General features: G+C 46.1%; 1 protein-coding gene across 1 annotated transcript in view; it reads right to left on the bottom strand.

Annotated features, from left to right (window-relative positions):
* Positions 1–24,918, bottom strand: part of RAB23 (RAB23, member RAS oncogene family) — a 213,640-nt gene that overhangs the window by 163,792 nt on the left and 24,930 nt on the right. Inside the window, exon 2 of the mRNA XM_086921444.1 lies at positions 22,284–22,511. Within this exon, the coding sequence (XP_086777570.1) occupies positions 22,284–22,438 (155 nt within the window). The 5' untranslated portion in view covers positions 22,439–22,511. The remainder of the gene's footprint in view (positions 1–22,283; positions 22,512–24,918) is intronic.

The following is a 24,918-nucleotide window of genomic DNA, read 5'->3' as shown; positions in this document are numbered from 1 at the left end:
ACCATGACTTTTTCATATAACTGGGACAATCTGCGTCAAAATGCACCACTAGACGCATACTGCTCCCCTCCCAGTCTCTGGGTGAGTGGGTGTAGCTCATTTGCTACACTTTTTCTTTGTGTAATGCTTGAATTATATACAAACCCTACAACTTTGGCAACATGGTTTTGAATGAAGCACCCCCATTCTGAAAATTATTTCAACACCACTGGATACAACATTTTAAAGAGAGGACATGGCTTCCCTGACCTAGAAAAGTACTGCTTAACAGCACAGGCTAGTAATACCTCTTTCAGGTTAGCAGACGAGCAGCCTCAACTGCATGAAGAGGGAGAAAAGGCATTAGGCAGACCCCCCAGGATATAGCGGCATGGATTGGCAAATTTAGCGGCACAAAAATGAAAATTTAGCGGCACAAAAATGGAAATTTAGCAGCATTTAGCGGCATTTTATTTTGGGTTTTTTGCAACACCAAACACAGATATCTTACTGTTTGAGTTATTTGACAACATGGATGAGGGCTGAAAGCCCAAAACCTGTCCTTGGATGCTTGTTTCCAGTCCAGGGAGGACTTGGCTTGGCAGTTCGGGCTGGACTGTACCCATGGGGCACAGGGTCAAGACTGATTTGCATATGGCTGGGTTCAAACTGGAATGGCATGTGAGCAAAAAAAATGATGGATTTTGGCCCAGATCTCTGAACTGGGGTATATGTATAGTAGAGACTTACGGGCTGCTCCACTCGAGCTGCCCGTTTATTCTATTTTGTCATGAACAAATGCCTTCATTTTGTAGGTACCCTTTTTTTTATAATGGAATGACATACATCACAATTTTTTATACTTTTCGAGTTCCAAAGAAATGTGTGCTAACTTTAGAAGGATAGGCAGACATGTTCTTGGGTCATTTCATTAACAGCATACATCAATCCTTTGTATAATTCAATTACAAAACATCAATAAAAATCTCATTTCAAAACTCACAAGTCAAGTGCCCCAGCAATTCGAGTCCCTGAAACAGCAGAAGCAATCGCTGCATCATTGCATATTTTAATAAGCATTCAGAAATTATATTGTAACCTTAAAAGAAATGGTAAGGAACTGGCAGCAGGTTTATTCATGTTTTATGTTTGATTGAAAGTTTGAGGGTGTAGGTTTCACAATGCGCAACATTTAAAAAATCTGCCTTTCTGCCTGTAATTTCGCTTCCCCCGGTCTCTCTGCCTTTGCTATCAATCATTCACAAAGCTTTGTAGAGTAAAGAAACTAGGTCTGTTGGCTTTCTAGCACTTTACAACAGCAGCAAAGCCATTTATTTTTTCTAAAAATGAGGCCAAAGACTACAAGTAATGTAAAACGAGGCGCACATATAAGCATGAAGTAAAAGCAAAAGAAAGAAAATAAGGAATGCAAAACAAGAGGGAGTAAGCCAGACAGAGAAAGAGTTTTGTATGGTATGTGTTATATCTCCTGTGTTTCCGTTGCGTGCAAAAAAATGAATAAGTACAACAAAAGTTAAGAAGACCAAAACTGTCAACGGTAAATTATTAATGACCTAAAATACAAGTTGTTCATAAAGATTATCATACCTACACAGAGTTTCATTTGAACCCTTGATAGGTATGACATTAGAATTATTTTGTAGACACCTTATGAATCCTTAAAGAGGAATCTAGCAAATGATGTAAAAATAAATCCCCAAAAAATCAAGCTGACCTCATCAAACAGACATTCTACAATGACTATTGTCGGAGAGTGTTAGTTATGAAGAACAGGGTAAAGAGAACTTAGTTTCTCTGCACCGGATGGCCCGTATAGTAAAACACTTTAAAAAGTTGCAGACCGAACAATATCTAACAGATCATATGCTGAAGTGCTCACGGTGTGGTGTGGAAGTAGGGTGATACGAACATGGTTCTTGACAAGTGTGTTCCAAAAGGGGTACCTTCATTTCTAGGAATCTGGACATGACATCCATTTATGTGACAAAGTGGAAGTGTTTTACCCGCGGCCTTAAAACGCGCAGCCCTGGGGGTCGGTCGGCCACATCTCCACTGCCCCCCTCCCACCCGGGCAGCACTTCATATTAACGAAGCTGGTTTTACACTTGCCTACCTAGCTTATCTCCCTATGTGTGCGGCGGGCCCCCACCAGCGTGAAGGACGGACGTACCTGTGTTCTGTTCGCCGGCCGGCTTTCCTCCTGCTCCGAGCCCTGGTCTCTGAGGAAGAGTCTTCGTGAGTGTCGCTGCCGCTTCGTGCTCTCTTCCCCTCTTGCTGGTGTGGTGCTGGTCTTCTCCCTCTCTCGGCCGCCGTGGTCTTCTCCCTCGCTCTGCCGCCGTCCTCGACCTCCTGGCTCCATCTCTTCTCGCCGCGAATCAATCCTGGGGGGAATGGGAAAATGGGTGCCTCTCTTTTAAGGCGGAAACGGGCGGAAAGACACAGCGAGCGGCGAAAACTGCAAATTTTGCGGGCTTTTTGCCAAATATCGCGGCATTTCCCGAGATCGGCCGATTTCGCGATTTTTTGCAAATCGCGAAATCACGATAAGCTGGAGGGTCTGATTAGGGCACTAATCATAACTCAAGGATGTCATAGTAGGCAACTGCACAATGATCAGAAAAGAGATCGGTGTGTTTGACACAGAGGAGTGGTCTTGGAGGAGAATGGTCAGGCGGTGTACATTACGTATAGTTTATCTGCCTCACCTGAGTGGAGCAGACATACCGGGTGTTCCTATCAAATGAAAGTAAAGTTAAGGCGAGTTACTGCATAAAACATGCATCCAAAAATTAGTGGACTTCTTTCTTGATGGCACATTTCACGTTTTAAAGCTGCTCAGGGAAAGGAAGGAGTTAAAATCTCTTGAGATCTTCACCTACTAAAGAACTACTTATTGTTTGTGCTGTCTGATTCGACCATCTTTATTTCCAGTCGATATAGTGCGGCACAAAAATCTGTACGTATGCATGGGTATTTGTAAGGTGCAGACCGAGCAAAAGTTTAACAGAACACAGGCGAATAAATGAAACCTTTTATTGTTGGGCCATATACTATGAGACCAACTTAATTATTCTATGCAATTGAAAAAGTTTCCCATAATTATTATATTGAACAAAATATACATTAGCTGAAAATTCAAATCGAAATGAAAGACAGACTGTTCATTGTCTATCTATAAGACACAATTAAGCAAGTGCTCATCATAGGTTTGCAAGCTTGCCTTTTTTTTCCTTTTTTGTTTCAGATCTATTTTATTTTGCAGGCGTAAACACAGAAAACAGGTCCGATTATAAACAGCGTTAAGCCCACAACCCTATGTAGGGCCGGCCGCGTAAGTGGGTGTTTCACTGGGGACATAAGTATCCACTACAAAGAGCAAGTTTGAACACAGCGTTTCGCCTACAACCTCTGAGGGGCCAGCTGCGTAACATGGTACATAGGGTTACACCATCTGGGCGTGGGATGAAGCAAGACCTCTGAAAGTCAACAACTGTATCAGGCAACAGGCCCAAAGACAACGGGCAGACCTAGACAGGGAATAGAACCTTAAGAGTGGAAAGAATAAGAAAAAAGTTAAGACAGAACAGCAAAGATAAGAGTGGTGTGTGCGGGCGGGGGGATAACGTATGTTGCCACATATGCAGGCAAGGACCAGTTTCAAGAGGGTGACTGAAGTAAGCAAGCAATGTGACTACGGGAGCAATCTATCAGGTTCAGATGAAACAATAGCATCCTCAAAGAGGTGCAGCGTCTGAAGTTTGGTAGGCATATGGCACGCACGCTCAACTATAATAATAATAATAATAATAATAATAATAATAGGAAGGTTTATAAAGCGCCTGGTTACGCTCCACAGCCTGTCCCCGCGCTATGGTGAGTGGTAGTGGCAGAACCCTCGCAACTTGACACAGCACCAGTCTACCGAACAAAAAGATGAGTTTTAAGTATGCTCCTAAATCTAGACTCTGAAGGTTCTAGGCGTAGTTCCAGCAGGAGTTTATTTCAGCTTTTTGCAGCCAGGAACCTGAAGGACCTGCCCCCCCATGCGAGCCTTTCTCACTCTGGGGATCTTCAGTAACCCAGAGCCATCAGATCTCAATGCTCGGGCGGCTCATAGCGGGTAACAAAGTCCTGTAATGGCACCGGTGCCTTACCGCCCATGATGCAGTGGCACGTACACAGAGCTTTGAACTCAATTCTACTCCTCACCGGCAGCCAATGAAGAGCTCGGAGCGCTGCCTTCGAGGCCGATCTCCTAGGCAACCTCAAGACCAGGCAGGCAGCTGCGTTCTGTAACACCTGGAGGCGGTCAAGGCTCCTTTCTGTGGCCCCCAGATAAAGGAGATTGCCATAGTCCAATCGTGCTGTCACCAGGACATGCACCAGCGTCCTTTGGGCCTCCGTGGGTAGGAGCTCAAGAACCTTCTGCAGGCCCTTCAGGACACCAAAGCACACCCCTACCACTCTGTTAATCTGAGGCCTAAATGTCAGGTCAGTATCAAGCTAGATACCAAGATTTTTAGCTTCCTGACAAGGTATGGGTGCCAACCCCAGATAGGGTGGCCACCATGCTGAATTCCACACAGACGCCCCCCCCACCCCCCCCCCCCCCCACCCCCCACCACGAGCACCTCTGTCTTGCTGCCGTCCAGCTTCAGGCAGTTGGAAGACATCCAGGCTGCAAGCTCCTGCATGCAAGCTCTGAAACTGTCCGCAGCAAGACCCGGCGCGCGATAGGGAGATGACCAGCTGCGTGCCATCAGCATAGGACACTATGCGCTGCCCATGGCTCTCCACAATGGTAGCCACCGGGGAAACATACAGGTTGAATAGTGTTGGGCTCAGGGACGAACCCTGAGGAACGCCCTGGCCCAAATTCACCACTTTGGAATAGCAGTCCCCCTGCCTAACCTGAAAACCCCCATCTACCAGGAAGGACTGGATCCATTTCAGTGCAGCGCCTGAGATCCCGCCTTCATTCAGACACTGTAGCAAGGTGGTATGTGCTACAGTGTCGAAAGCTGCGCTTAGGTCCAGCAGAATCAGGGCCATGGTTTGGCACTCATCCACCCCCTGTCGAATGGTCCCGACTGCCATGAGTAGGGCCGACTTGGTGGAGTGTCGAGGCCGGAATCCGATCTGAGTGGCATGGAGGAGGGCCGCCTCCTCCACAAATTCCATCAGCTGGATATTCAGGACCTTCTCCGCTACTTTGGCCATATAGGGTAGGAGAGATATGGGGCGGAGGTTCTCCAATTTCTCGAAACTGATGTTGGGCTTCTTATGTAGGGGGAGTACTACCGCCTGTTTCCACCCTATGGGTACAGTGTGAGTCCTAAAAGATACATCCAGCAAGTGCCGAATATAGGGTTCCAGGATCACTAGGCTTTCAACGAGCCGTTTGGGTGATGCAGGATCCCTCTAGGAGCCAGACTTTACCGATCTGCAGATGTGAATGAGCGCCTCCGGAGGGGGGGTAGTGAGATTAACTAAACTATACTGTCCCCTAGCTTCCCCCGTAGCTTCAACAAACTCAGACCCTGTTGTAGTTTGGGCAGGGAAGGATAGCTAGATATTTGCGACTTTTTCCGCAAAGTAATCCGCAATACGGTTGCACGACTCCAACGAGCAATCCCCCTGTACCACGGAGGATTTAGCTACTGAGATGGATTTATAAATTTTTAACAGTTCCTTCGCGGAATTCTCCGCTTCCCTAATCCTCTCTGCATAGTAGGCTGCTTTCGATTTCCTAATCAACCCATGGTAAGTCCGCCTCTTCACTAAGTACTCCTGTCTAGTTTGGCTCGAAAAGGCCACCCTCCACTGCCTCTCCGTGCGCTTACATTCCGACTTTGCCAACCGCAGCTCTTCGCTGTACCACGGAGCCATTCTATGTGTGCGGCGGCCCGACTTGACCAAGAAGAGTGGGGCAGTGCAGTCCAGCACCTCTATGATACGCTTGTCGAGGTTACTACTGGCTGTTTCCACATCCAGCCCATCCGGCCTCCCTCCTTTAGTGAGTGCCTCGTCCAAACTCGTCTGAGAGAATTTTACCCACTTTCGGCTGGGATAGTTAAGGGGTGCCTGTTCCCATATCCCGATTCAGAAAAGGGGGTGGTGATGAACAGAGTGTCTGAATTAGGCAGACCACGCTTACCCAGTCCAAAGATCAGGGCTTGATCCATCACCGTTTTTTAGCTCACTGCACCATCCCAGCTCAGAACTTGGCTATATGCAAATTAGTCTGACCCTGGCCCAGTGCATCATGGGAACAGGGCAGACCAAACTACCAAGCCAATTCTTATACTGGGAAGGAAACAAGCTACCGGGGACCAGTTTCTGGCATTTCAGCCGTCTTCGGCCCGGCTTGCTTGAATCCTGATGGTGCAATGAGCTAGGGACTCACATCTGAGTATACCCTTCAACGCTTAAGGCATCAGCACCACGAAGGGCACAAGAAGATGGTCAGTCCAGGGCACCGGGATATTGGGTTTGGTCTCTACATTCCCCCAGTTAGAGAATATCGGGTCCAGTAAGTGGCCCTGCTGGTGAGTGGGGGCCTTCACTCTCTGTTCCAGCTGGAGCGCCTGCAATTCTTGACCAATCCCCGCAGCCCCATTGTCCAAGGGATCGTCCAAGTGCATATTCAGATCCCCTAGCACAAGGAACTTATCTCTTCGAAGAGCGGCTTCGGTAATCCCCTCTACCAGGCTGTCTACGAACCTGGAGTGGGGACCCGGAGGCCTATAGATCAAGAAACCCTTCACAGTGGTACCACCATTTACCCTAATGGTAAAGGCCCCTGCCTCACTGTCCGTAATAGTCATATGCTCCACTTGACAGGTCAGCGGTTGCTTGAATGCAATAGCAATGCCCCCGCCCCTGCCGATGGGTCTGTCTAGCCTGGCCATCAGATACCCCTCTGGTAAGGCCTCAATGACGTCCGAGTCCGCGTCTAGCCATGTTTCTGTAAGAAACAGGAGATCCAGTTGTTTTTCCGTGAGCAGGTCACAGATGTCTTGCCTGTGTTTACGCAGGGATCTAACATTAAGCAACCCACAGTTAAGACTGGGGTGCTCCTGCTTTTCCTCTCCTCCTGTGCTACAAACATACTGACAGTGTTTACAACTCACATTCTCCTCCACTCTCATGCGATGTAAGCACGGGTTAGGTTTTAAATTGCGGAGGCTTAGGAGTTGATCCCTGCTCCACACCGTGCGGACTCCCATCGGACCAGGGGTTGGGGCCCTGGCCCGCGCCTGGCCGCAGACGGGCTCTCCTTTGGCTCGTCCGCTGCGCTACCATTTTTTTCCAGTATAAGGCTATGAGCTGTTTGACCGCCCCTAGCATGTGAAGCACCAGAATCCAGACACTCCGGGTGAGTGCCTTCAGGCTAGCAGGTTTGATGGCAGTGGCAGTGTCCCAGCTGCATACAGCGCCACTGCGACCTGTGATTTGTTTTTAAACATGATTGAAGTCCCCAGATGCAGTCAGACACCTCCAACACAGGGGAGAAGACACAGGAAACATCTTATGCAAACGCAGGGGCGTATAATACCATTGAGTCATAATTTTGTATGCATTCCAACGCTGCGGGATACTGCAAGAGATTTTGGTGATATCCTGCCATAACCGGCACCACTGCGCAGGCGAAATTTCCGCATCGGACGTTGACTGCCATTGCCGGTAATACGGGTGGAAGTGTGTTGCAGGTAGGTGCTGCAGGATCTGATAGATCCGACATATCAGCCCCTTGGATTCATCAAAAGAAAGGACCAGACGCTCGAAGGGGGTGAAGGCACGAGTAGCCGCCTGCTGCATCTCCCTCCCGGATACCCAGTGTAGCAGCTGGGTGTATTGTAATACCGCCTCCGGTGGGACGCAAAACGCCTCTCTACATTGGGCAAAGGTCTTGAGCGCGCCCCCCTCATACAGATCACAGATCACCCTCCATCCCCCTTGCGCCCAGGTAGCAATGGCGCGCGTGCGATGGGCCGGCGGGAATAGCGGATTCCCCTCCAGAGGGGTATGCGGCAAGGGAAACGTTGAGACCTCGGCGCTCAGCCACCTTATCCCATATTTCCAGAACCGTTCTAGTTGGGCTCCGCTATATATACACTCCTAGAGTGCGCCGCCCGATGAAGCCATGTAAGATCCTAGATGGTTCCCCCAGTCACCACCCGGTCCATTTGCAGCCACACCTTCTCACTCTTGGTCGTCATCCATTCCACTGCGAAACGAAGGTGCGAGGCTCAATAGTAATCCACGAGGTTGGGACAGGCCAGCACCCCCTATCGCACGGTGACATAAGAAGCTTTTGAGAAAAATGTGGCCGATTCCCGCCCTTAATGGCATTGACTCTGCCCAACCATGACATCGTCAAGGGCTTCCACCTCCGTAGCTCTTCTAGGACCGCCTTCCTACATTCCAGCCAGTTTACTTGCGTCCATGTGTCTAGAGAGGGAGTCATGTGGAGGCCGAGGTAGCGAATGTGATTGGAGGCCCATTGATACGGCGCAAGCTTCTCCAGGAGGGGAATCTCCTCCTTCGGAATGAGGAGATTAAGGGCCCAGGATTATTCATGATTAATCTTAAGGCCGGAGGCCCGCTCAAAAAGCCGCAGCAGAGAATGCAGAGCTGGGAGGGACACTTGGGGGCACGTTAAAGTAAGGATAAGATCATCCGCAAAGAGCACCACCTTGTTCTCACGTCCTCCAAGGGGGATACATTTTATATCTGGCGCCGGCCGGATCAGCTCCGCTAGGGGCTCTACAACAAGGGCAAACAACAAGGGTGAGAGGGGACACCCCTGCCTAGTACCCCTTTGGATGAAGAAGGGTGCAGTGAGCTGCCCATTTACCCTAATCCTGGCTTGCAGGGCGAGGTATGGTGCCATGACCCTAGTAAACATGTTCTGACCGAGCCCAATCGTTTACAGAACAGCCCGAAGAAAAGCCCAGTCGACCCGGTCGAATGCCTTCTCCGCATCTAGCGACAGGAGGCAGGAGGCAGGCAGGTATATTCCAGTGGTGTGCTTTCCCCACTAAGTGCGCAATTCTACGCACATTATTCGCCCCCTGCCGATGGCGGATGAAGCCAACTTGATCAGGTTCTACTAGTCCCGGCATGTGGGGATCGAGGAGTTTTGCAAGCAGCTTAGTATAAATTTTAAGGTCAGTATTTAACAGGGCTATGGGTCGGTAGGACGCACAAAGCGTGGGGTCCTTCCCCGGCTAAGGAATGAGCGCTATCTCCACCATACTCCTGGCGGACGACGGCCCGTCTGTGTCAGTGAAGGAGTTGTACAACCGCAATAGATCTCGCCAAAGTTGTGTTTGGAACATGCGGTAGAAGGACAGGTGCAGGCCGTCCAGACCCGGCGTCTTCCCAAGAGGGAGATCCCTTATGGCCGCAGTTAACTCCTCCTCGGTAATAGGACCCTCCATGGTCTTTGCATGATGGGGCTGTATCGGCGACCAATAATTGTATGGCTAGTGTGTGTATATAAGCACTAAATGCATATTGTATCCCTTACTGCACAAATTGTGTAAGTTTTCTCCAACAAAGCTACTGGTGATCTAAATATGTTGATTTATAGGCAACAGCTCACAAGAACAGTATGCACATTCTTCATGCTTGTGTCAGGCACCTGTCCTCTCCTCGGATGGTATGATGAGCTTATGTCTATTCTGTGCAACAAAAGCAGTACGTTCCAAGCCTGACGAGCAGCCATTGAAACAAAAGTTGCATCTATCAAAGGATCACCTCAGTCCTCCGTCAGTAACCCAATCTTCTCGGCCGCTCTGCAATCTTTCAACTGAGATGCTTGTTCTGGTACTCCGGAGCCTTTCAATCCCAGTGGTAGTAGTTAGAATCGGTTCTTTCCATAAGCTAGGTCAAGACTCGCTCATGCAGCTGCTCATCGTTAGGCCAACATCCACTGCAGGGGTTGTTTTTAGGTCTCGGCTAGCGACACAGCGCATGCGCTGCCCGCCTTGGCGAGACCTATTGTTGTCGGTTTGGTGGGCGAAAGGGGACAGGACATGTGCACACTTTAAAGACAAGACATGTGCACGTGTACGTCTGTCTAACAGCTTAGCTCAAGAAAGCAGATGTGTGCGTACGGGTGACACGAGATGTGCACGTGTATGGCTCTGCTCGGTTGCTAACCCTCTCCTTCCATGTCTGTGCGCACGCAGGACAAAACATATGCACGCGCTCTTCTTTCATTCTTAAGGACAAAAAATATGCATGTGCTTTGCTTTCGTTGCCGCACGGTATTTACTTTTGCTTTTTTACTGCGTTTTTACTTTTTTTCTCCCTCTATCAGGCCCCTTCTACTTTTGTGGTATCCCACCCTATCGCAACAATACAAGCCCCCACATAGGTTTTTTTTTTCTTTTTAACTAGAGCATGCAGCCCAGGACATGGGAACGCGTTCACCTGGTGCTATTTGCCCAACTAGTAGTCGCTCGTTCCTTCCCTGTCGTTATCAAGCTCACACTTTTACTTAAGTCACAAAGTACGTTTGAGTGAAGTTATGTTAGTAAAAACAAACTTTACCCTGTAGTAGCAGATAAATGTAGTAGGAGCAATATATGGTCAGTCTGTGTTAACAACCTTTATTTAGTGTCCTACAACCATAATGAATAACTTCTAAATGGAAACATCAGGTCCTCCACTCTAAACCTCAGTCTGCCCATGGGCAACTCAGTACTGAGTACAGTGTGAGGGGGCCAAGGAGGGACTTCCAAACCCTCCTCCCACCTACATCATATTCAGTTCAGCTTTTAAGGACGCCTAAAAGCCAAATGAATTCTACTTCAAAACTTGTCTACTTCGCAGCAGACCTACCTCTAAGTCCCGACGACAGCAGAATGTTTGTTCATCAGAAAACCACACGTTTCTATGAGGAGTTTCAGAGTGCCCGTCTCACCCCATTGGGCACTAAAGCATGCTGTATGGCAGTGGGCAGTCTGTTGGCAGAGAATGGTTACTTTAGTCTGGTGCCCGAAGAGTCCTCTTCTGTACTACTGCAAAGCATTACTGTAACACAACAAAGAACGAAAATATGCCCAAGTATCATTATAAATGTATTGATTTATAATGTTTTATATAGCGAGAACATGACTCTTGCGGGTATCAGAGCGCTATACTATGTTAAAGTTATGATGATAAAAATGGTAACACTTCATAGGTAAAGTGGTTAAAAGATAAAGGTTTGCAAAACTGAGTATCCCTGTGAGGAGTAGCCTGTAGAGCTGCTGGCTGTGCATAAACGGAACCGTAAGTCCGCATTAAATTGAATTGCCAAAAGTTGGCAATGAGCAGTGATGCCTTCTGTCTGTGTACCTGGTGTTCTGGTGGAGTCCGCTGCTCTGTTGGTACTTTCCAGAAACTCAAAAGTGATTGAAACAAGCATTTGCAATGCAATAGGTCTCACATTTACGCAACTTTAACCTATTGGCATTGTAAAGGACTATGTCTTTTATTATTGTTTAAAAAAAAAAGGCATTGTCATTTTCAATGTCAATAGCTCTAGCTTGTGTAAATGCGAGACCTATTGCATTGAAAATGCACGTTTCTTTGCCTCTGGCTCTTTTAGCCCCGACAGGACTTTTATCCCACTAACAGTAGCATTCTTTAGTCTTTCATTTACATAACATGTATGGATGACACAAAGGGAGCAGAGTTTTAATGAGACTTCTATTGAGGTGAGAGGTCTCTCCAGATGTGGCCATCTTTGTCAGCGTTTCACCATAGACCCGGTCTGCTCATCCATGACGTTCAACAAACATTGAAAGGGCAACAATGTTATCCTGCAGTCTGCTCTGAAGAGTATTGGGTACTATGGGACCAGCTCCCACTCAAAGACTCATGCATCAAGCTCTCTTAACAAAAGGGAGGGATACTATTTCACCTGTACATCTTGCAGAATTAATAATCTTTGGTTACGCTGCTCTGACAATGTACCCAGTTTAAGCTAGGCCTCGAGAAATCTACTAACCCACTCACTATGGTGAGTTAGATTTTATCAGGGCAAGCTACTTTTAGGACAGCATGGTCTAGTGAGAGAGACGGTGTGCTGTTCATGTGAATGAGCAATAAAACATGCCTTTAAATCATGTTCATCTCTGGTCACATGCGCTGTGCACTGAAAGACAAAGGTCAAATGTCAACTTATGCCTTCTAACAAATTGCTGCTTATTTTATGCTGGAGATTGGGTTCGAAATATTCTTGAGTAGTTACGTAATTTTTTGTAACTTTGAAGTGAGATGGAAACGAAGTTGGAATAGGATCAAAACAAATAAGAATACTTTAGTTGGTGACGTACAAATGGTAGATACTTGTTGACACCTGATTTGTCATCATTTGTTAAATAAGTAAAACTGCATGCAAGTGGGACGTTTTGTGGCCATTTCAATTTTAAATGGCAGTGCACTACCATATCATGTTTTAGTAATATATTTATTAAAAGTGAGAGTTCTGAAATATTAACTGAGAAATATTCCTGTACCGGCCCTGATGACAATGCCATTAGTGAACTAAGAGTCAAGTCGGGGGTCATGTGTTCCCTATATGTGGGCAAGATATTCATTTATAAAAGTTTAGTCTAACAAATACAAAAAGGTTTTCTTGTACAGCAGACATGCTGAACTCCTATATAATAAAGAAAAAGGCAACTCAGTGGAAATAAATATTTACCTAAGATCACACAATTTGAGACGAGTTTATGGGTAAAGCGCATCATATAATAAGGTCAAGTAGATTATTCAAATCCCTAGACCTGCAAGTCTGGTAAAAAAAAATCTGATTTTTGGAGGCTGGAAAGCAATGGGCAAAGAATAGCTAAATGTGAAATCACAGCCATAAAAAGGTTAAGAGCCAATCTGTTGAGTCAGGCTAGTATATACTTAAAGGTCGCTCTTTAGTTTGTAGGTGCCCCATCCAACCTTTTCTTCACTGGCTTTATTCTTTTTCAATAACATATTTCTACTCAGATTTAGCTTATGGAATCATACAGATCCACTTTGTAACAAGATGGATTCTTCGTTTAGGAGATTGCAGGTCATTCCCAAATTATAGATCCAAATGATTGTCAGGTTCAAACAGAAGTTCAATAAATAAAGCTGGGCTCATCCCCTGACTGTTATGGCACACAGCAGATAGGCTTAACTTAAGGAAGTGTGTGAATTATTTAGCAGTACCAAAATAATTAAAACGTCAAAACATAACACAATAAAAAAGCCTCAACTAATTTCTAAAAAGAGAGGGGAAATTAAATAAGAAACATGACACCAAAATATCTCAAATGCAATACGAGGAACCTGATACATGTTTTTGTAACGTATTAGGGCAAACAATGCCAAGAAAAATTAAAGCACCAATCAGCAGTCACTGTTATCTTGGACCTAGGCATAATTTCAGCCTTACTGAGATGGAGTAGAGATTGGATACCCCCAAGCGTGTCATCCTGGTGAAAGACTTGACCGTACGTCTTTGGATGAGGTCCTACAGAGTTGATTTCAGAAGGACAAGCTCCAATTGGGAAAATTAAAATGTTACACTTGCCAAAGTTTTCTCGTCAGTCAGATGCTTTTGCAACTTTCACTCAGTCAAGATTTCTACATTCAGACATCATCAATTTTTTGGAGTTAAAAATCATCTACCAGGGCAAACCCTGAAGCTGTATCTCACGAAGTCCTCAAAGTAGGCAAAGTTTGCCACGAGGCCTAGCTGAAGCTCCCTTGATGTTCCAACTTTTTATACTTTCTGGAGCAGCTCTGCAGGCACTGGTAAGGCGCCCAAGACCAGCACTTTGAGGCCTCTGCTAGAATGAGTCCTTGCCCCTAAAGGAGGTCATTTCTAGTTGCTAAGCTGGACACATCAGGAAAAAGGCTTCTTACAGACTGTGGTGTCTCAGTAGCAACACAGGTGGTCAGCCAACTGACACTTGGAGTTCAATTCTCTCTTCTGGGTGCAATGGGAGCAGGTCATGACCCTCGGGTACCCCCACAGGTCACACACAGCAGGTCCAGTTCTTTTCTGGACTTCCTCCCAGAGGCAGCCCCTCCACTTTTGCTGCACATTCCGATTGCCTTACTGCCCACTATACCACAGAGCACCAATTTCCAGTAAAATCCAATATGGTAGCACCCTTGTGCACTTGGAGGTTTCTAGTTTCCGAGCCAGGGCTCTGTTTAGGGCAATGAGCAGTCCCCTTCACCTACACTTGACCAAACTGGGTCTACGACAAGTTCCCCCTCCCACTGGGCTGGTGCCACGCTAGCTACAATAGGCCCAGGAACAAAGGCCTTTCTTCTCCAAGTCTCCCTTGACACTTTACTATGAATGGGGAGGCCTCATCCTTGTCCCTTGTTAATATAGTTTCTGAGCCATTTCCGGCTACGATTCCGGTGTTAAGAAGGGTTACATACCTCACACTCAGGTCTTTCTGCAAGAAGGCGAGCCCAAGCCATTATTTCTGAGAGCAGTTTTCACACTGCATTAAGGGGAAGCACTGACAGGGGCCAACTGTTGCTCGGCTAATTCTAATTAGCCTATTAGAGGTTTGAGCACAGAAAGTCTAACTTTTTAAAAGTTATTTTTCCTATACATTTATCACAAATCCAACTTCATTAGTAAATCAGATTTTTTAATTAGCAATAAAACAAGTGCTACCGACCCATATCTCTGCTTAATATAGAGACAAAGATACTGGCCACTATTTTGGCGACACACCACCTGGTGGTCATTACCACCCTGGTACATAGCCACCAATCAGGCTTATTGCCTAAACGTGCCACACAACTTAACCTGCGTAGGCTTGGGCAATTGGATTTGCACGGTTAGGCATACAGACAACCAACACTAGCTCCTCTCACTTGACGCCGAAAAGGCATTCGACATTCATGAGACACACCCTGGAAAAACTTAGATTCGGACCGACCTTCCTGGAATGGCTGGCACTCCTTTCCACTGAATATGAGGCCAAAGTCTGAGTTAATGGGATGACCTTAGCAAATTGGTCTGTCCAGCGAGGCACTAGACAAGGATGTCCCTTGTCTCCACTATTATTCGCCCTGATACTGGAGCCTCTGGTGTGTGTGGTCAGATCCCACCAGGGATTGAGTGGCTTTATAGACGAGAAGCAATTTTTAGATGAAGAGCACATATCCCTTTATGCAGATGATATTCTGTTATATATTACAGTCTGGGTTGTGACACTCCTGAGGGTCCTACAAATATTTGAAGAATATGGTCTTAATTCAGGTTACATAATCAATTGAAGTAAATCTACCCTACACTCAGTGGAGGGCACCATAGAGTCCCGGGAATATCCGAGATGCTTGCAGGTGTCTCAAGAAGGTTGTCCCTTACCTTGGCCTATACATTACCACAGACAAAACAGCTAGCCTAATCCATAACATCAAATGAGTTCTATTAGATTCTCAAGAAGATGTTAAGAGATGGAGGAAACTTCCTCAGACGATAATGGGCAGAGCCGCCATGTTTAACATGGTTACACTCCCCAAGTTATTTTATATATTGCAAAACACCTATAGTAAAATCCCAGAGAGCGTTTTCGCAACCCTAATGATTTATGTATACTCCTGTGGGATGGCGCGCACCCAAGAGTAGTGTTGCAAACGCTGCAACATAAACCATATAATGGGGGTTTGGCACCACCAGACATTGGAGCCTACTATAGAGCAGCCCACCTTGTTGTAATCAACGAATGGAACCATGTTGCAAGAGATCACCCCACATATGCACTTGAAAGCCTACAGTCCTGGTGCCACACACGACTACACTACATATAAGGGGGTAAAGGTACTAGTCGACTCCTACCAGCTACCCAAAGGGTGTTGAAATCATGGAAAGGAGCTGAGAAACAGATGAAATGAGATATGAAACCCACAAGAGAAACCCCCTTATGGGTAGGAGCAAGACTACCCAAGATTGGGAAGCTCAGAGGCTTTGGGCAATAGGACTTGATAGGGATCTCCAAACTGTGGGACATACTAGAGAAAGGTACCCTTGCACCCTTTAGCAAGCTCCAAACTACATACCAATTACAAGACACTCAAACCTATGCTTATCTCAGACTGAAACATGCCTGGCAGGCGGAGGGACTAGATGCCACTGTATTACCAGAATTTTCCAGGACAAAATGCCGACCAAGGTCATTTCATGGACATACAGAATACTGATTAACAAAATGCCTGACAAATTAGGGTCACTTACAACCAAATGGGAGTTCACTACAGGCTCAATGGAAAACATTGACTGGGAGACTGCCCTCATGCATCCACGCCAAGTGGCAATAAAGCAAAGGTTACGCCTCATACAATACAAGATCTTACATAGGACTTACTCGGACAGAGCCAGACTGCACAACATAGGAAGAGCAGAAACTCCAGACTGTCTTAGATGCCGACAAGAACGAGGCACATTTAAACAAACCCTAAGGGAATGCAGTAAATTTAAAGTATACTGGAACAAGATACTGGGGGAACTGAACAACAATTATGGGGCACAACTTGAGTTAGAGGCCAAATATGTTCTGCTGGGTATCCCCACGGAGATCGATCTACCACGTAGCAAGCTCATGCTGGCCAATTTGGGACTAGTAGTGGCTAAGAGGGACATACCCCGATATTGAGGTGTCCACCAACTCCAACACTTAAGAAATGGAGAGTCAGTTTAGATTTATATATGGTGGCAGAAAGAATAATATATAAAGCATGTGGCTGCCCGTGCAAATTCTGAAAGATCTGGGCTCCATGGATAGACTACTACGGGCTAGAAATCGGAGATGGAGAGGATGGAACGGGCTTGCAAAAGAGAGATCAGTGATAGAGTTATGATAATCCCTGTACTCTACCTTTTGCCGATAGATGAAGATAATCCATATGTAATCCTCAATTAATGTAAATGTATGAAGATGGATTTAATAGTTTTTTTCCCTTAGAGAATACCATCGCTATTCAAGTCCTAAGTAATGTGATGATGTCTTGCATTCTGGATATTTCATGTATTCACGGTTTCTCTGTTTATATTGCTAATAAAAAAAATTAAAAAATACATTTAATAACAAAAATAAAGTGGTGCAATCATTTCTGCATCTTGTCCCAAACCCAGGTTAACAGAAATAATATTTTATTCTGAAATTCAGTTTTTCACACTAGTACCGCTGAAGCCCTTCATAGTGAAAACCGCTTTTAGGGGCTAGTCATTGTAGGTCCATACCAACACTAAATTCCTGCACTCAGCACTTTAAATACCAGGCACCCTACTTTGTGGGCTACAAGACCTACTTAGAGGAGAGTTATTTCATATTTAACAGGATGTTTCCTTCGTGCCAAAAAGGGTTATTTTGACAGGTTCGCTTGCGGGTTTAAAAGCTACAGGAGTCAGCTAGAACAAGTACTCAATGTTTTCTTTGACAGCCTAATGAGGGCACAACCATGCCACTGGTGTATCAACCTGCACTGTAGCCTTATGGGAAAGTTAAATCCACCAATTAGGAGTTAGCCAACCGGTCATGTTTAAGGGGTAAGCACATACATCTGGGCCTGGACAGCAGTTTGTAAGAACTTAAAAACGAGAAACTTCGGTCCAGAAAAAAATGGGTGTGAATACAAGCAAATGTTCTCCACTTTCTTTTTCTTTCTGGTTTCGCAGTTCACAGTAATAAAGTCTAACTGTACAAAATACAAAAGAAAGAACAACAAATACACTGTTCAGTTGGCGAATGATGCATTGCACCCCACTCAGCGTTTTCCGCTCACCTCACCATTGTAGTCTAATTACATCTCAAAGAACCATTTCAATGTGTTACTTTTAACCTCGCAGTTGCACTCTGTCCATGTGTGTGTCCTGCTTGATTAATCAGTATTTATTTAAAATTGTTAACTTGTTAAGCATCTATCCTGTAATGGTCAACTAATAGGAATGTTTATGGGTCTCTCCCATTGTCGTCCATGTTCCTATACCCTTAATAGGGACAGTTTTCCCTGCAGAGATGTGAGGACTGCCTTGTGCCTCGACTGGGATATTAGAAGTGCACAAGTTTTTTTCCTATCCCTTTCACTAACTGGGCCACCGAGGCAAAAGAGCAAAATAACCAATTCCTCCCAACCTTGTGTGGACACATTATTCCCTCTTGTCTATTCGTGTTTTCCACTAACAGCTTTTATATGTGACCATAATTATTTTTTACTATCCTTTAACTTAAAGCAGACATACAATTTCACCCAGTTACTTTCTTTGGAGCACACTTTACTGCCCAGATTTTGCACTTATATTGCTTACAATTTTCTCCGAGTAAAAGCAACGGAGGACCACTTGAAACAGGCCTTAGATATGAATTTAAGCATTATTCTGGTAGGTTCATTTTTTTGTTGCTTTCCCTTAACTCTCCATTGAACCATATGTCAAGGTCCGGGGGCGACTGCTTGGTGAGAATTCTTGGTCTCCATGTTTTTTAAGTGCAGCCTTTTGGGAGAAACACAGAGTTTGTTTTTTTGAAGCATTTATTAATTGAGTACTAAGAGTACAAGTCTAAATGTCATTCTTGACTTTATTATCAAGAGTTTAACAACAATATCAGGAAATATTTCCCAGACAACATAGAAAAGTTAACTAGACACAAAATGTTAAATGCGAAAGAGTAAGCCCTTAGCCAGTACTAAGTAACGTAAGAATACCAATGGTAGAGGAAGAGGTACAAAACACATAGCATAACAAGACAATGGGAGTAAATGCATGGATCGGCACGTTGGGTAACAGGTGTTGAGCTAGTGTAGGTATCAATAACAATTAAAGACAGGAGTCTTCTGTATATTGATTAAACCTTAAGTGGAGAGATGAGGCAGGGTGACTGGGATGTTGTAGGCTATCCGTGTTGCTTCAAGCAACCAACCTCAGAGTTTATTTTTAATATAATGAGCTGCTGACATCAATAACTATCACTGGTTCCCTGTTAATATGAGTGATTTCCATTCCTTAGGATCTTGCTCAAAGACATTTTCTTCTTTATCTGCTTCATCTGATGAAGACCATTAACATTTTCTTTCCCATGGACTACATTTGTCTGCATAGACACATTTTCAACATCGAACACCTGCTCTTGGTTATCACTTTCTGGCCTGTAGCCGATCTCAAAATCCACAACGGAAGGTAATAACTTAGTTGATACCACAGTATAGTCTAACATAGAAGTTCTATACTTTGAGACATTGGTAAACTTGACTAGGCAATCTGATGACTAATGGACAGTCTAAATGTAGGGCAAAAGCAAGAAGGATTCCATGTGAATTACACCCAAGTTCCCCAGACTTGTGGTTTAACCCGCTGTAGACCAAGAGCTTTATGTCGTCACACCATAAACATGCATAATAGACGTTAATGCCTTACACTTCTCCTCATTTCAGTGACCACCATTCCCTACTAAAGAAAGTGTTACCAGGGATTTATACATTAAGCGAGCGACCCAAAAAGTAATAAAAAGGCCAAAACTTTTCTACAGAGCGCTCAAAAGTAACAAAGTCATCTTTCCGACCTTCCTGCCTTCTGAACATGTTAAATCATTTTGAAAAAAAAAAACCTCATCATTGCCCTTTTCATACTCAAAAGGCATCTGAATGACTTGCTCACTTAGTTCAGGAGACAAAAATAACTTTCTGTGACTAATGCAAGTACCAACAGAGCTTGCACACATTCACTGTTGCAACACCCAGTAATTGGCAATTTTTTTTCCTTAGTCAAGATTTGAAGACATGAAAACAGTTTATGTAGCAATTTTACGGAACCTTTGCACAACACACATAAATTAAAAATAAAACGGATGAGAGCAAGGCTTGAGACAAGGATTCATTCAAGAACACACGAGCAGGCTATATGAATCACTCTGCAACTTCCCTAACCCAAAAGTCCGACACTTTTCAGCGGCTGGGGGCACCGCAAAACTGCATCTAAAGGTAAAACTCCACCTAAAGTAGCCAGGGGCTCACAAAATATGCATATATTCTAAAGAGAAACTGGGATTTCCTCACTCCAACTTATAGCTAGATAGGTTTTCATCAAGGCGACGTCACAGAGCTCCGTCCTTCGAAATTAAGGTTAATTATCTTCATCAGTGCTGCACTTTAACAGAGCTGGGTCTCCCTGCAGAGGGTGAACTGACAGGTGGGCGCAGGTGTGACAACGTGAGGGTGCAAACAAATACAAACAACGTGAACATCTTTAAAAGGGAGGAGGGGCTAAAGGGGGTCATGGCAGAGGGTGGCAGTTGTGTAGCGAATAGTGCGGTCGAGTGATGAAAATTGGTAGAAGGGATGGGTGCAAGATCACAAAGGGAATGACTGCTGGGTGGATTGACAGGTTGCGGGGTGGAACAGACACGGTAGAGCAGGGTCATGTGGCCAAGAATTGTGGCACAAGTAACAGGCGGGCATATAGTGCGAATGAAGGGTGGCACAAGTAAGAGACAGGGGTTTATAGTAGGTATGAAGGCTGGCACAAGCACTAGAGGTGAAGGTACTGCCAGGAGGGTGGTAAAGAGAAAATATAAATGGCACAGACTGGAAAGAGGGTGGTGGCACAGGCGTGTGGGTGGCAGTGTGAGCAGAGTGAAATAGGCACGGAGGTGGACTAGACCACCAGGAGGGTGCTAGAGGAAACTGGCCATGTACAGGGAGTGAAGCCGGAGGGGAGGTGGTGTAGGCAGGAAGGTGAACAGTACAGAGATGGTGGATGCAGACACAGAAGCAGGGTGAGAAGGAGGGGTGATATAGAGGAGGAGGGGTGATCTTGAGAAGGAGGGGTGATCTGGAGAAGGAGGAGTGTATAGACAAGAGTGAGGCTGGTACAAGGGGCAGCAGAGGTGTTGGGAGAACACGAAGCAATGCAGTGTGTGGGGATTGGACAGGCAGGAGGGGGCAGTGATACGGGAAGAGAATCGACGGGTAAGGTGGTGCAGATCAGAGTCGGGCAGTAGAAAAGTGGGAGAGGCCAAACGGAGGGTAAGGTGCACAGCAGGGAGGTGCGAGGGGATGGATAGGTGAGATCCTCCAGGCAGGGAGGCGAGTGCTGTACTTGTAACAGCTGTACGAGGAGATGGTGCAAAGGCTAGGCCAGCACAGACCCTCTGGAACCCCGTTCTCACTCACCGCGAGCCTTCTTGGTTGGAAACAACCGCTCAGCCTTCTCTAGGAAACGCAGCGCCTTGTCTTGATGCCCATTCTGGATGGCAGTTAACGCTATGGCAATACAGCGCTCTGCTTCGTCCCTGTTCGATTCCATTGCGGAAACAGTCATCGGGAGTCCTGGCTCCATCCGACGCCGCCTGCTGATGACGTAAACCGATTGGAAGTGCGGTGCAGTACAAAGGTGTCACCAGTTTCAGTGCTGACTGATGTTGTTTCTTCTGACCATGGAAACAAAAGAAGGACTTTGTGCCTCCCGTGGACACATCCTACCGAAAGCCACATCTCACATTGACTTCTTAAGACACACATACTTGCTTACGTTTGGAAACACTGTTGCTGCCGAGCAACACGTTTTCACATATTAAAGAAGGAACTTATTACTTACCTGCCGATTGGTATTTAAAGAGAAGGCATCAGACTGGGAGGGGGGTGGAAGGGACGGGGAGAAATGCCGCAGCTGCGTGTCCTCAGCTCTGGCAGGGCAGGAAGAGGCTGCAGGAGGTTCCTGACTAAGAAGGAGCATTGCGTGGACCCACCCGCCCGAGCTCCTAGAAAAAAATGGCGCCGCAAACATCCTGGGGAAAAAAAATAAGACAACACCCACCGCTGCATGGCGGCAACAAAGGGGCGGGATGAGAAAAAATCTACGGAACGCCCATGAATCTGCCCCAAGAATTACGGACAGATCTCTCTTCCAATGGCTAGCCTCCATTTATGGAGGTAGCCAATGGAAGAGAGAGGCGGGTGAAAGGCCCTTACTAAAAATCAAAAGATTTCGCCTGCGCGAACACTGATGTGCAGTGGACGCCAGGCGAAACCTAAAAAGGGCAGCACACAAGCGCTCTCCAAAGAAAAACACCAATTGAAGTGAGGGACCATCAAAGCACTGACAATGGTGACCATGTCATTCATTATTTGCTCAAGTAGTGGAAATAAATCTCACGTTTTTCAAATTCTCGGGACATTTCAAGTAGGTTGTCATTTATTAAATACATTTAAAGTTAAGCTAAGCATTCAAAACAGACATATTTTAAGATCAGCATAGACAAAGGGTTCTAGATACATACTGAATTTGTCTTTCCAGGAAGTCGACTCCAATGGTTTTCTTATAGTCCTTGGTGAAAATGCCTTTGCAGTATCGCTGGATCATGCTAGATTTCCCAACTGCACCATTGCCAACCACCACCACCTTGATGGCGACCTCCATATCCTCTTCCAGCATGACTGCAGCAAAGTGCTGATAAACAATGCAAACAGCCTTGTCCTCGCTTACAAGAAGTCTTTTATTTATTTTTCTGCAAACAAATGTTAAGAGATTACATAACATTAAAAAGCCAAGTTTTGTTTTCTTCTTTTTTTGGATATTTTACTACAAACTGCCAAGTAAGAGAGCTATACCAGTTGAGGAGAATAAAGATGCAGATTGTCATACCTTAATAGACTTGCAACTGTTTCTAGTCTTTTTTAGGTCTCGCCTGGCATTGCAGCACGAAGCGATGTCACCAGCGAGAATTATTGTGGTTGTGTTGCCTTTCAAGTGGTACAGAACGGTGCACAAGCAGATTCAGGTCTGTGAAGGCACTTCCCAGAAACTGTGAACAGCAAGTCAGCCTCTCTAAATCTCACACACACACACACACACACACACACACACACACACACACACACACACACACACACACACACACACACACACACACACACACACACACACACACACACACACACACACACACACACACACACACACACACACACACACACACACACACACACACACACACACACACACACACACACACACACACACACACACACACACACACACACACACACACACACACACACACACACACCCCCCCCCCCCCCCCCCCCCCTACAACTAAGCCCCACCCGCCCCACTCACCGGGCTGCAGGCTCAGTCACGCGGGGCTTCCCTCACTTGCATCGGCAGCCTCTGCTCCTCCTACGTGCCTACAGCGTTTCACAGCCTCCCCTGGGGAAGGACTTCCGCCTTCTGCCCTTCTCGTCCAGTCACTTTGTGGGTGCGGGCTTCCCGCAGAAGGCAGAAGTCCCGCCCCAGGGGTGGCTGTGAAACGCTGTAGGAGGAATAAGAGTGCTGGAGTATCTGGGATAAAAAAAAAAAAAAAAAAAAAAAAAAATCGGGCATTCCCGCTTTACATCCCCCGTGTGCCAAGTCCTCTTGTTTGCTTGGAGCAAGAGGTTTTTGGAGAGCGCCATCAGTGAAGCTTTAGAAAGTACGAGTGAATGGCCACTAGAAGCCAGGGCTGAATCCTGTAGCACATTGATGACTGGGAGGGATTTATCAATATCCCTGGTTTACTCTGAGATTGCTTCCTTGTTTCCCTTCCCATGATCGCTAGCATGACACGGGTGACTGTCATGTGACTTGGTGCAAGCAAGGAAAATGGGCCGCCCCATCCTCAAGCTGTGAAACAAAATTCCACAATAATCTGAGAGCAGTGGGCCTCAAACGTCCCTTGGCCCCCGGTGCAACCGCACCTGCTGCACCCGTTGTTTACTCAATTCCAACAAGTTCTTGGAAAACAATGTTGTGAATCATATGTTTTTAGGAAGGGGAGGGGGGAGGAGGGAGAGCACGCTCTGCTGTTGCCTTAATTGTACCTTTTCTGTATTTAAGGGAATCAATTCAACGATGTAATGTACGGAAAGCAAAATTCCCCACCTAATGTACCCACTGCTACTTTAGTGGTAGGACCCCCACATATACACCTAAAATCTGATCTGCACTGCCATCTACTGTTCCTGTACTGAGGTGCACACAGCTCTGCCAATGTACCTCCATCATGCCATGCACCCTACTCTGTTTTTGTAGTGGGCAAATAGACATCTCGCCGATGCTCATCCATTCTCATATTCTCCACAACCTACTGTTAGAGTACCCTACCTCACTTCTCGTGGCCTGCTCAAGTACTGGCTCCCACACACAGCTCAGCTCGTGCACTGCTCGGTGGGCACTTTATTCCGTTTGTGTTTTGCTCACAAGTAGGCGTGGTAAGTGGCAATGCCACTTTACTTGGTTCGGTACAGATTTACTGGTTTTATAAAGAACAGGATCACCTGGCCCTGGCAATATTTGACCCTCGAAATGTTTAATATTCCTTTGAACCTCATACAGTGTGATCTTGGGCAAGGTAGGCTAATGGAGTGCCACATATAGTAAAGGAAGGCCTGGCAATGATCTCTGCAGAGTGCTGGGAGGAGGGGCGGTGACAGGCACAGGAATGTAGCAGCTCTGACCTTGAAAGGACAAAGAAGTGATAGAAATCACAGATGCGCGGTGACCAGCAATCGGACTACAGGGAGAGGGGGCAGGCAGTCACAGCCTCGCAAGGAGAGGACTGACAGTGACAGGCCTTTAGAGGAGGTTACAAGCACTGACAGACCTTCAGGGGGGAGTCACAGCCAGTGACAGACATTCAAGAGGAGAGGAGGCCGCCAGCAGTGACTGCAGAAAGCAAGGGTCACAGGCAGTGACAGCCAGCAGGAGGGAGGAATGGGAGTACTGTGGAACAGAGGGCTGCACAGTGGGCCTGATTCACACAAGCTAGCTATCAGTGTGTGTACATTTGGCCTACACATGCAAACAGGGTCTTTACAAGTGCAGACCCACTCTTGCAATTCACACAGGTTGGTTTGACACTCTATTTACTCATATGA

This window comes from Lissotriton vulgaris, chromosome 5 (assembly GCF_964263255.1).
Source record: "Lissotriton vulgaris chromosome 5, aLisVul1.2, whole genome shotgun sequence".
NCBI lineage: Eukaryota > Metazoa > Chordata > Amphibia > Caudata > Salamandridae > Lissotriton > Lissotriton vulgaris.
This window is presented reverse-complemented; position numbering and strand designations above follow the sequence as displayed.